Raw genomic sequence first — 13,529 nt, 5'->3', positions numbered from 1 at the left:
CAATGACGCAGTAGAGGCTACCTCAGTAAATATACTTAAGACGAGGTTGGATAGATTTTTGCATAGTAGGGGAATTAAGAGTTATGAGGAAAAGGCAGGTAGGTGGAGATGAGTCCATAGTCAGATCAACCATGATCTTATTGAATGGCAGAGCCAGCTTGAGGTGGCTGGATGCCTACTCCTACTCCATTTTCTAATGTTCTTATTAACAAAATTAGATATAGTTACAGAGAAGATGGAGCCTTCACCCTGTAGAAATAATTTTTAAAAATTATGGAATGAAAAGAAAATAAATACCAAATATTATGTGGAAATAATTTGATATTGTATCAATATTTACAGTAACTTTCATGACTGTTCATAAAATGGAGGGGAAAGTGAGATTATTAAAAAAATACATTGGCGATCCCCCTCAAATTACTAAAGTAACAATGAGTTCAAATCTACTCACCAGATTAACAAAAGTATGCACCCACTTTAAACAACCACAATAACTCTGATCATTCCAGCCAACCTACATAATAATCAGGTACAAGGTCAAGTTGTACACAGTTAATTAAATACTCAATTGAGTTTGTTTCAGTAACAAGAACAAATTCATTTATGAATTCCATTTTCCCCATTTTACTGTTAAAATACAAATTAAAGGCAAAAAGTTTGGTGTCAAATGTATGTAAAGTTAAATTAGCTGGTCAAGTGGTTATGTTCAATCATGAAGTCATAAATCAACATTGTGTACTGGCAAGTGAAGAAACTGATAGCTGTTTTGATCAGAGGTTAAAGCTTGGACTTGAGCTGGGTCAACAGCTTTTCCAGTTTGATAGCAAGGGCCATGTCCCCTTTTATCTTCAGCTTGCCAGACATGAATGCCAGGGTTGGTTTCATTTTACCTGAAAGGAGGACAAAGATCATGCTTTAGTAATGAACAAAGACAGATTTGATTCATTACACAAAATTCATAGTCCATGGAAAGGTTCTAATCTGATGCTAGTATTCCCTCCCATCTTCAAGAGATTTTCCTGCTTTCTGTCTTGTTATATGTTTACTCCGTCTCTTTCTTAGCTCTTTGCCTCAATGTGGCTGTAACATTCAAATTCTGTGAGCAAACAAATTCCTTCTGAACCTTCTTCAGCATAATTCTACTTATGATCCCATGTTCAATCTCATCCACATCTGAAAACATTACGTTAATAATATCCATTCATCAAAACACACATTTTCAAAAGATTGCTATTGCACCATACTCAATGTTGTCTTTTCAGACACAAGAGTCCTACACATGTGGTCCTTTTATAGTGTGTAATCTGAGTTCTGGCTTCTTCTTTACAATAAACAAACTGCTGCATGGAACTCAGCGGGTTAGGCAGCATTTGCGGAGTGAAATGGTCATTTTCCGCATCAAGACCCTCCTCTGAAATGGGTGACTGGTCTTCACCTGAAATGTCGACTGTTCATTTCCCACTGATGTTGCCTGGTCTAGAGTTCATTCAGCAGTTTAATATTTTTCATTCCAGATTCCACTACCTACTGTCTTTTGTATCTTTGCAAACAGTTGCATTGTTTTCAGGACTAGGCACTGGCACTGTTCTTCCCCAATCTGTGGTGTGCTGGTTGTGTTGCTAAGGGAAGATCAGCCTATTTTCCCATTATTTATGTCTCCAGCTGTGTCTGATCAGAGTTTGAATTCTCAGTCAGGCAATTAAATTGAGATATGACCATAAACTCAGTATCACAAATGTGTATTAAATGGAGATGTTCTGCAAACCGCTTATCCAATTTACTTTTGGGCTCCCAAATAAAGAGGTGACCACAATATGAGTAACAAATATAGTTAGGATAAGTAAGGAAATTGTTATTTCATTAAGGAGAACTTCAACCTCTGGATAGTTGAAAGGCTAAAGAGAAAGGAAAAGGTGTCTCTTACACTTTTTATGTGAAGGTTCCTATGGAAAGCTGAGAGATTATTAAGCACTTACTGAGCAGCAGACTCTTATGCCATGGAGATAATAGTCCCTCAGGAATGGTGAAAGTAAAAGAGTAAAATCTTTTCAGCAGCAATATCATGCTAGGGGTGCCAGGAATATACAAGGATTCTCTGTTAAATGTGGCATACCTAATATGGAAGCAAAGCATGGGGGAAGTACTGAAGACTGGGTTAGAGACAGTCAAGGCCCCATTCACCATGGTGGAGCGATCTTCGCTGAAGGAAGAAATATCAGAATTCAAGCTAAAGAAAGTGATATCGTTAGAACAAATGCAATTGAGATGTTGAAAGAGGCAGATCAAAAGTTAAGTCTTATGATGGGCACCCATATTCTCAGAAACAAAGAAGGAAGAGTCAGGAAAAGCTGAACTGCAATTATTATATCATGTTAGTATGCAACATTTGCCATTTTGTTGTGCATCTTTTTCCCAAAGGTGAGGGGCAGGGGTAAATCAAATGAACATTTCAATACTAAACTTGACAGATCATCATAGGTCTTGCTCAATGCCTTTTCTGAATTACCTACCTAATGAGAACGAGACCAACCTGCAAAGATTTTAAGTTTTCTTTATCATGTAACAGATCCTTCCATTCATATGCTGCATTAACAAGCTGCAGACCTGTCTTGTCAGGCACAAGTCCTCCTCCAACCCTACATCCCTCTGCAATTTCTGTGCAACTTTGATTCTGATCCAACAGTCATTACTTTGATATTGGCAGGCCTGTCTTCAGCAGGAATGTGTTCTCAAAACCTCTCCATATCTGTCTCTCACTTTCTCTTTACTCTACAACCCATTCTTCCCACCTCCATCCCACCACTTTTAAGATTATTCTTAGTTTCCAAATCTTTCATCAAACTTTTGGAGATTTATCATATTCTCTCCCATACAGCTCAATATCTTTTTTTTAAATATTTAGAGATAAAGCATGGTAACAGGTCCTTCCATCCCAATGAACCTGCATCGTCCAAAAAACCTACTGACCCATATGTCTTTGGAATGTGGGAGAACACATTCAGAGCGCCCAGAAGAAACATACATGGTCACGGGGAGAACGTAGAAACTCCTTACAGACAGCGGTGCAAATTGAACCTGGGTCACTGGCATTGTAAAGCGTTATGATTTTGTTCAATAGCTCTCCTGTATGTCCCTTGGTTTTATTGTATTAAATATGATATCCCATCTAAGTTCAAGCAGTAATTGTTAGGCATGTTATGACAGGATACAGTGCCTATGCAGGTCATGAGTCGTACACTGCCCATGAACTGTTTTTATGATAGCCCTTTACATAAATGCTCACCTGAAAACATTTTTACAAAGTCCTCACTGCTCATTCTCATCTGTACATCCACTTTTCCTGGGAAGCTTCCTTCGCCAGCACAGCCACTTTCATTTTTCAGATCAATGTACCAGGTTCCTGGATGATCACCTGCTCAAGGAAAGGAGAAAGATCTAATTAAAAGACAAACAACAGAAATATGAAGTGTTCCATGCAAGGTAAAACAAGACAAAAATGTACTGAAATACTGATATAATTGTGTTCCAGGTAGTCTAAAAGAGATTAACTAGGTGAATTTCAGGGATGAGAAGCTAAAGAAATTAGATCTGTAACATTTAGAATTTAGAGAATGAGAGTGATCTTATTGAAGCATACAAGATCCTAAAGTGGTATGGCAGTGTTAATGCCAATGTGTTTCCATAGAAGGCAGAGTAGATGTGGAGACTTCTCCCTCAGTGGGAGAACCTTAAACAAGTGAACATAGCTACAAGATTAGGAGGTGGTCATTTAGCAGTGAAGGGAACTTCTTGCTTGGGATGGAGAATCTCTGATATTCTCTAAATGGGAATTGTGAAGATTAAATCAATGAGACAGTTAAAGATGAAATAGATAATTATTTTCAAAGATCAGGGAACTGAGGGGTATCAGGAGCTGATACAAAGGAGGGACAATGCTTGGTGTAGATTAGTCATGACCCCGACGGAACAACAGGGTGGGCTCAAAGGGCCTAGTGGCTTACTCCCATCCTTATATTGTGATATTGGATTCGTAATTCGGGGAGATCTTTATGGCTCCATGTTGTAACATTATTGTGAATCAAATGAGCAGGAATATCATGTTATTGGTAATAAAATCAAAGAAGAACAAGGTATAACCTTGAATTAACTTAAAATGAGGTTACCACATTGTTTTTGGATGATTCTGAAAATTCTCCTAGATATTTGCAGTAATAAGAGAGTTCAGTGAGTTATAATGTTCTGGAATGAACTGACTGAAAATGAGAACGTTTCAAAGGAAACTTTGAAATGAATTGGATAAATACTTCAAATGAAAATGCCTATGGGTGATGATAAAGGGCAGGACAAAAGAGATAATGCATGGCTGGTGAAACTAATCAGCTCTTTCAAAAAGATAGTAATGTAACCATGGTCCAAATGCATTCTTGCCCTGTCATGTTATTTTTTTCCATATTTTCAGAATTGTAAAGTATTCTAGACAGTTAAATAAAACTAGAAGTTTGGCATTATAAAAGCAGAAGGATAGACATCTTCAGTAAATTGAATACACAGACCAAATGCATACATGAGCAAAACTAATAGCTGTAATAAGATGAAAATTGAAAATCTACACATGAAGGGAGCTGCACACCTTTTCCTGCATGATGAAGGAGTAGTTCGTTCGGTGGTTGCCCCATCAATCAGCATTCCTGTCACTTCTCAGGCGATGACTTCATCACATTCCAAAGGGGCAGAAGGTAACTAATGATCTCATTTAACCCTTATTAACTTTAAACACAGTGAAATGTTTTATAGTATTGTGTTTTCAATTTTTATTTGTTTTTGTTGATTAAATTAAATTATGTCAATTACTAACATTGGCCTATAAGACTACACACCAAGTTAAATTCATGGAAAAACACGAAGTAACTATATCTATCTATATACAACTGACCTTCTATGTACAAGTGGTCAGCAAAATCCAGTTGTTCAAGTTAATGCAAAACAAAATTTGATGGTGATTTGGAGGGACGAAAATTAGATACTCAGTTTGTCTTAGAAAATAGGCTAGGATTGGAAAAAAACACAAATGAAAATATCATGATGGACATGAATTGATTAGATTGGAGAAATTACCATTAAGAAAATGGAAAATTGTACAAAAACAAGTGTCTTTCCAGCTTGACTCTTGTGAATTTCTGCACCAGTTTCAAATACCTGAGGCGGTCAGAGAGGAAATTCCCCCAGAGTACCTTTCACTTTGTGCAGCCTGATTTTATTCTTAATCAGCCTTGACCAGGAGACAATGAGGTTGCAGAAGATGGACGAGATCTTTAGTCATGATACTTATTCAAGGCTACTGTGACAAGGGTTTGATGGATCAGTCATTCCTTCCTGTCACATATGTTTGTTCCTACCCCACAGTCCAAATCAATTTCTGTCATTCTTACTTTATTGTAATACCTGCGGTTTCAAATAAAACATAAATAACTATAAAGATGCCTGATTCAGAAACTGGAATAGGGCTTGTGAAAAATCAAGCCTGCAGTCAAAGTAAAGGAAGAAGATTCTCTGTTAAGTTGTTAGTTCCAAAATAGTTTACATCCTGAAATAAAATTTACCTTCAAAAAGGCCAGCAGAAAACTTACACAAGTCACTTTACCTGATAATTCAAACTGATAAACCCCTCCTGTGGATTTTACCACATCAGCAGTGAGTGCTCCCTCAATTGTCCTGAAAGTATCAGCAACAGGTCCTTTAGATGTTGCTGAAACTTGCTGCTTTCCAGCTTCAAATGCAGGAGTTCCACCTACAAAGAAATATGACTTTAATGTCTAGAGTTATGCCTTGTTAATAGATATAGATCTAACATGAATCACTGAAGATAGGACCCACTAAGCAATCAAGGTCATTGACTTTGTTTGTAATATGTCTGAGAATTGGAATCCATTAATTTTTCCTACAGTAAATTGATCCTGTCGATCTCTTATTTGGAAGACCCCTCAAAAATACTAAGTTGGTTTTAGTTTAGTCCTCAGGGTGGTTATCTTGCAGCCAAACTACATATCCCAACCCGCCCTCCCCAAACTTTGTTGCACTGAAATTCGATGAGTGCAATATCCCACAGCAACTCTACAGTAGGCTGCCATAAAATGAAGGGACAATGTAGGAGAGGGTTAAGGAAGGGGAAAACCACAAATTTCCCTTCCATCTGCCCATACACCACTCCTCCCCATTCCCAATGATCCATACATGTCTCATTGCTGTGCTCTGTGAACTGCAGGTTTACATTGTTGCCAGTGAACATTGATCACTCCAATGAAAAGCTGCTGTAGGCACTCTAGTGCATAGCACAAGGAGATCACTGATCTGACATCGCAGAAGAGTTACTCTAAATTGTACGACTAACAACAGACAGCAGGGTTTCATTATACTTTCACTGTGAAGGAAATACTCAGGCTGTAGGTTGCACACATTTACACCAATTTTCGACTGATAATGGAAAAAAAAGCGTATCACACTCTCATAATGTTGAACAAATGATACACACATCAAGGTGAATATCCACTCAATTTCATCAAAAAACACAGCATGATTTTTATGCACATTTTATACGTTAAAAAACAGGCACAAATGAGGTAAATTTCCACCCAATAATGTACCAAATCAAGGACGTTATACTGAATTTAGTCCAAACCTCAGCATATTTTTAGACGGATGTCAAGGCGAAGGAGGACACCTGTGAAATTCATTGCCACAGAAGGCTGTGCAGGGTCAAGTCATTGGCTACATTTAAGGTGGAGGTTGATAGGTTTTTTTTAAATCAGAGAGTCAAATGTTACAGGCAAAAGACAGGAGAATGGGATTGAGATGGATAATAAATCAGCCATGGTGAAATGGCAGAGCTGACTCTAAGAGCTGAATGACCTAATTCCGCTCTTATGTTCTTATGACATAAATAGTTCAGATATACCGGAGGAATATCCCAGCCACTGCACAGAACAAATTGGGGTGAGCTCAAAATTATGTTTGGGCTTGATAGGATAACTATGGAGAAAATAACTCCAATAGTAGGAGGTCAATTATCAGGTGACATAGATCTGAGATGATTCAAAAAAGAACCTGAAGGAAGATCCAGAGATATTATTCTCTTCCCTTGCAACAAATTACAATGATCTGAAATCTACTTTCTGAAATAGTGGAAGTGATTTTAATTGCAAGTTTCAAATAAAAATTAGTATAAATGACAGGGCAATATTGCAGGACTATGAAGAAAAACATTTAGCTCTTTCAAACATCTACAGCGGCGTAATAAACCAACAAACCTCCTCTGTGTTAAATGTTTGAACAATAATCATAGACCTGTACACTGCAAAGTTTTTAGCTGTGGATATTAATGATAAAATAATTGAAGTGATAGGAATAAGAATTTATCATCTTTTTATGCTCAACCACTGAACAGTGATGACGTACAATTCATGGCTCAGGAATTGAGTCCAGGGCGGTCTAAACTGTATAGCAATCATTCTTAAACAGCAGCAAACATTGGAGCACAGTCTGCCTGTCATACCAACAGCAGGTCTTAGGTATAGCAGCTATGCCCATTTCATCATGTTAGCTTTTGACTAGCTGACTCTAGGGGAAGGAAGGGTCAGGGTTATGTAGGTGGTCCATTTCTCAAAGCCCCTGCACAAAGCTACCCAATGATAGTGGTATTGAAAATATGAAATGCAAAGCTCATCGACCACTCCAGCCCAGGAATGTAAACTGCTGCCACAATAAGAATTATTTTAATAAAATAATATGCATTTCTCTCTTTGTCAATCTTTCTTCCCGTCTTCCTATAACTAAGCAGACTATTTTGTTCTTCATGGCCCCTCTGTTCCTTTGTCTTGAGTTTTCACCCATACTCCCACAGCTCACTGAAGTATGTGACACTCACACGTTGAGAACGTTGTATTAAAACACAAAGTCAAAGGAGAAAGTCTAAGAATTAACAAACCACAGGGTGGTCACTCAATTTCCAACTGATTTTCATTTGCTGTTCATAGCATTAACAGTGTTACACAAATTTCTAAAGATGAGTCAATCTGTGTGAAGAAAATCAAGAAGATTGCTCCTCTCCAACAATTTAGCACAGATTAATTGACTACCACTTGCATCAATCTCATCCTGGGGACGAGGATACAGAGTAACAATAGATTCAGTTCTAATATTCATCAGTTCATCTAGATGTCGTATCAGCATTGAGATACAGGGAATACAAGGGACTTACCAAATTCTTGCATCTTCTTGCTCAAACTTTCAGGATCCTCATCCAAAAAGAAATCAGGTAATAGTGGATGGCCTGTAAATTCAGATCAGTGTAATTAAAGTCTTATCACCAAAGGTTAAAGTTTTAACAATGGTGTGATTTAAATCTCTGGCGCATCACTGGGACGTCAGAGAAACATTCATAAACCACTTATTTTTTATTATTTTTTTAATTAGTTTTTTCTATACATTTTACAAATTAAAAAACCCCAAATCACAATAAGGAACATTGATACAGTGCAAAATTAAGCATACAATGACAATATGCTACAAAGGAAGAGAATTTAACAAAAAAGCACCTAAATTAAAGACAAATAAACTTAGTATCCTCCCCAGCCCCACAACACAAAAAAAAACTCCAGACCAACCACAACACAATATAGAGAATATAAATCAGGACAATCAAACTCCCAGACTATGAATACACTTAGCAACAGAGGATAATAATGCCTACTACCAGAAAAAAAAGGAAAGCAAGGGACCGAAAAGAAAAAAAAACCCTAGTCAGGAGGAAGGTTATGAAAGTACTGGATAAAAGGTCCCCAGACCTTATGGAACTTTAGATCCGAATTAAGAACTGAATAATGAATTTTTTCGAGGTCCAAGCAGGCCATAATGTAGTTAAGCCATTACGCATGAGTGGGCGGGGCAACATCTCTCCATCTAAGGAGGATCAAGCGTCTAGCCAGGAGAGAGGCAAAGGATAATATTCGGCATTTGGTCGGACTCAGACGTAAATCTGTCTCGCCCCAGAAACCGAACAAAGCAATTAAGGGGTTTGGTTCTAGGTGCTGATTCAGAATATACGATAACGTGGTGAAGACATCTTTCCAAAATTTCTCCAAGCTAGGACAGAACCAGTACATATGAATGAGAGAGGCCACGCCCCTCTTGCATTTATCACAGAGCGGACTAATGTTAGGGTAGAATCGAGATAGTTTAGATTTAGACATATGGGCTCTATGAACAATCTTAAACTGTAAAAGGGAGTGGCGCGCACAAAGAGAGGTTGAGTTAACCGATTTGAGAATCGAGTCCCAGCTCTCATCAGATAAGGAGGTATTTAAATCCTGCTCCCAGGCCATTTTAATTTTATCCACAGGGGCCCGTCGTAAGGCTGCTAATTTATCTCGAATAATTGATATTAAACCTTTACCTAGTGGATTAATGGAAAGAAATAAGTCCATAGCATTTTTCGCAGGCATTTCAGGAAAGTTAGGAATTAAAGGAGCAATAAAGTGTCTAATTTGGAGATATCTAAAAAAATGAGCATTGGGCAGATTGAACTTTACAGAGAGCTGCTGAAAGGAAGCGAAGCGATTATCAATGAAAAGATCTTCAAAAGGTCTAATGCCCTTCCTATACCAAACATGGAATGCTGAATCGTACGTAGTAGGTAAAAAAAGGTGATTATGTACGACAGGGCTGGAAACGGAAAAACCATGGAAACCATAGCATTTCCTAAACTGAGCCCATATACGTAAAGTGTGTCTAACAAGAGGATTAGCTATTAATCTGGACAGACTACTAGGGAGTGCAGAGCCTTCTTTAGTGGAGCTCAACTCCATTGCCACCCAATTAGGGCACTCGGGTTGGCCATGGAAGAAAGACCAAAAGGTAGCACAGCGTATATTAGCTGCCCAATAATATAAACGAAAGTTAGGTAAAGCCATGCCACCCTCTTTTTTAGATTTTTGGAGATGGATTTTATTAATTCTAGAGCGCTTATTCTGCCACAGATATGACAAAATAATAAAGTCTAAGGAATCAAAAAAAGATTTAGGAATAAAAATTGGGATAGATTGAAATAAGTATAAAAATTTGGGGAGAACATACATTTTAACAACATTAATACGACCTACCAAAGACATAGATAGAGGTGACCATTGTGCCAGACTCTGTTTTATGGCATATGAAAGATTGGCAAAGTTTTCACGAAAGAGATCTTTAAACTTCCTTGTGACTGTAATTCCAAGATAAGTAAATTGATTATGGACTACTTTAAAAGGGAGATCACGAAATGTTAGTTCTTGTGCTTCTTCATTAATTGGGAAAAGTTCACTCTTATGTAAGTTGAGTTTATAGCCAGAGATCTGGCTAAACTGGTCAAGAAGTGAAAACATTAGAGGTAAGGATGTAGACGGATTTGAGAGAAAGAGTAATAAGTCATCAGCATAAAGAGAAACTTTATGCTCAACACCCCCTCTCCAAATCCCGGTCAATTCAGGACAATTTCGAAATGCTATCGCCAAAGGTTCTATAGCCAAAACAAAGAGAAAGGGACTTAAGGGGCATCCCTGACGGGTGCCACATTTGAGATTAAATACCTGGGATTTCTGAAAATTAGTTAAAACAGAAGCAGTAGGACACAGGTACAGCAATTTGATCCAAGAGATGAAACTCTGACCGAGGTCAAATTTTTCTAAGACTGCAAAAAGGTAGTTCCACTCTATACAATCAAATGCTTTCTCCGCATCGAGGGAAATAACACATTCAGGAATCCCAGCTGGAGGTGAGTATAAGATATTAAATAAACGCCGAATGTTAAAAAAAGGGGACGGTTTTTGATAAAACCTGATTGGTCATCAGAGATAATGGAGGGAATGACAGTTTCTAATCTATGAGCCAAAACTTTAGCTAAGATCTTTACATCAACATTGAGCAAAGAAATCGGCCTATACGAGGAACACTCTGTTGGGTCTTTGCCCTTTTTTAATAGAAGAATAATAGATGCCTCATTGAAAGAGGGTGGCAGTTTGCCATAATTAAACGAGTCAGATAATACTGAAAGTAACTGAGGAGAGAGAAGATAAACCACTTATTGAAGAGTAGAACAGGAGTTCACTGGTCACAGATTGTTCATTTTTAGTCATAGAATTGTACAGCACAGAAACACGTCACCTGGCTCACCATGTCTATTCACTGTGTACGTCCTTTCCTGGCTTAACTTCCCAAAATGCATTACCTTACACTTGTCCAAGTTAAATTCCACTTGCTATTCCCTTGCTCATTGTCCCAACTGATTAGATCTTGTAACCTCAGAGAACCTTCTTCACTGTCCACTACACCATCTCATCTGCAAACTTGCCCTGCACGGTACTGTGCAAAAGTCTGATATATAGCTAGGGTGCCAAAGACTTTTGCACAGTACTGCAGTAATTTTATGTATTGCACTGTACTGTTGCCACAAAAAAACCCCACAAAAGACAAATTTCATGACATATGTGAGTGATAATATACTCGAATCTGATATGGGCCTCTATTGTGGATTGAGAGTGGGAAGGGGGCAGAGAGAGGGGAATCATGGTTGGGAAAAGGGGAAGGGAGTGGGAAGCACCAGAGAGACTTTCTGTAATGATCAATTAACCAATTGTTTGGAATCAAATGACCTTGCCTGTGTCTCAGGGACGGGTGTGTCTGAACCAGTGCCACCACCGCCCTTGGTACTCCTTTTTTGCCACCTGTCCCACCCCACCTCCCCAGAGTGCTCCATCCTCACCACTCCCAACATCCTTTGCTTCCGCCAGATTTACAAACTTGCTCTCTGCTCCACGGTGACAAATGCAGTATTGTGCAAAAGCCTTAGGTACCTATCCGAACCATTAATATACAGTATAAAGCAAACAATAAAGGATCCAGCATCAATCCCCATGACACGTCACAGGTCACAGGTCACCAATCTGAAAACCAACCCTCCATTACCACGATAAAATAATTCAAGTGATAGTAATAAGAATTCTGTACCTAATTGGCTAGCTCACACAGGATTCCATGCATTCTAGCATTCCAGACTAGCCTCTCATGCAGGACCTTGTGAAAGGCCTTGCTAAAGTTCATGTAGACCGAGCCTCATTAATCAGCTTCAGTTTACTAAAAAAAAATCATTAGGCATGATTTCCCATGCACAAAAATATTTTATCCTTAATCAGTCCTTGCTTTGTTAAATATAAGTAAACCTAGTCTCTCAAATTCCCTTCCAGTAAATTTCCCACCCCTGATACAAGGCTCACTGGTCTGTAATTTCCTGGCTTATCCCAACTACCCTTCTTCAAGAAAGACACAACATCAGCTATCCTCACATCATTTGTGGCTAATGAATCATTTCTGCCAGTGCCCCAGCAATGTTTTCCCTTGCTTCCCTTAAAATCTTTAGATAAATCTGGTTAGCCCCTGATGATTTATCCACCTCTATATATTTCAAGACCTTGAATACTTCCTCCTTCATTATCTTGATATATCCAGGATATCAATGTTCCTTCTTCTGAACTTACTAGCTCCTATGTGCTTCTCCACAGTGAATATAGATGTAAAGCATTCATTTTAACACCTCACCAACTTTCTATCCCTCCACACATGCACACTGATCCTGAAGAGAGTCTACTGTCTCTGTAGTTACCCTTTTACTCTTAAAAAAAACACTTACAGAATCTCCTGGGATTTTCCTTTACCTTGTGTATATCTTGTGTGATCTCCTTTCCTTTATCTTGAAATATCATGAACTATTTACCCCTCCTAATTTCTCTCTTAAATGTACTTATGTATCTTCCTCAAGAGACTTGCTTGATTCCATACACCTATAGCTGACATACACCTTTTTTCGACCAAATTCTTAATATCCTTCATCAACCAAGGTTTTCTAATCTTACAAGCCTTCCCAACAAAAACATGCTGACTCTGAACTCTTCCTACCTCACTTGCTAGATGTCCCTTTATCTGTAAACAGCCTCTCCCAATGAATTTTGATAATTTTTGTCTGATGTATTGAAATTAGCATTCCTCCAATTTAGGCAACACACACAAAATGCTGGTGGAACGCAGCAAGCCAGGCAGCATCTATAGGGAGAAGCACTGTCGACGTTTTGGGCCGAAACCCTTCATCAGGACTTGTTAATGCTGTGTTCCACCAGCATTTTGTGTGTGTGTTGCTTGAATTTCCAGCATCTGCAGATTTCCTCGTGTTTTCCTCCAACTTAGGACTTTAATATGAACACCAGTCCTATTGTTTCAGCAATTAGCTTGAAACTTAGAAAATCATAGTCACTGGTCCCAATGTGTTCCCTCACTGACGCATCGACCATTTGCCCAGGCTCATTTCTAAGAGCTGCTTAAGTGTAGGTCTATCCACATATTGGTTCAGAAGAATTTCCTGTACATACTGGACATATTCTGTCCCATCTGCTGCATAGCACTAACTCAATATTACAGAAATTACCTCTCATTACCTGCTCACATTAATC

The 13,529-nt window shown here is 38.4% G+C and overlaps 1 protein-coding gene across 1 annotated transcript in view; it reads right to left on the bottom strand.

The window, feature by feature from the left end:
• Nucleotides 1–303: 303 nt before the first annotated feature.
• hsdl2 (hydroxysteroid dehydrogenase like 2) overlaps nucleotides 304–13,529 on the bottom strand; it is a 160,835-nt gene continuing 147,609 nt past the window's right edge. Inside the window, exons 8-11 of the mRNA XM_073048607.1 lie at nucleotides 8,255–8,326; nucleotides 5,642–5,788; nucleotides 3,284–3,412; nucleotides 304–890 (exon numbers count right to left, since the gene is read on the bottom strand). Coding sequence (XP_072904708.1) covers nucleotides 778–890; nucleotides 3,284–3,412; nucleotides 5,642–5,788; nucleotides 8,255–8,326 — 461 coding nt within the window. The 3' untranslated portion in view covers nucleotides 304–777. The remainder of the gene's footprint in view (nucleotides 891–3,283; nucleotides 3,413–5,641; nucleotides 5,789–8,254; nucleotides 8,327–13,529) is intronic.

This window comes from Hemitrygon akajei, chromosome 6, assembly GCF_048418815.1.
Source record: "Hemitrygon akajei chromosome 6, sHemAka1.3, whole genome shotgun sequence".
NCBI classification, from domain to species: domain Eukaryota; kingdom Metazoa; phylum Chordata; class Chondrichthyes; order Myliobatiformes; family Dasyatidae; genus Hemitrygon; species Hemitrygon akajei.
Note: the sequence above shows the minus strand (reverse complement) of the source record. Positions and strands in the feature narration are given on the sequence as shown.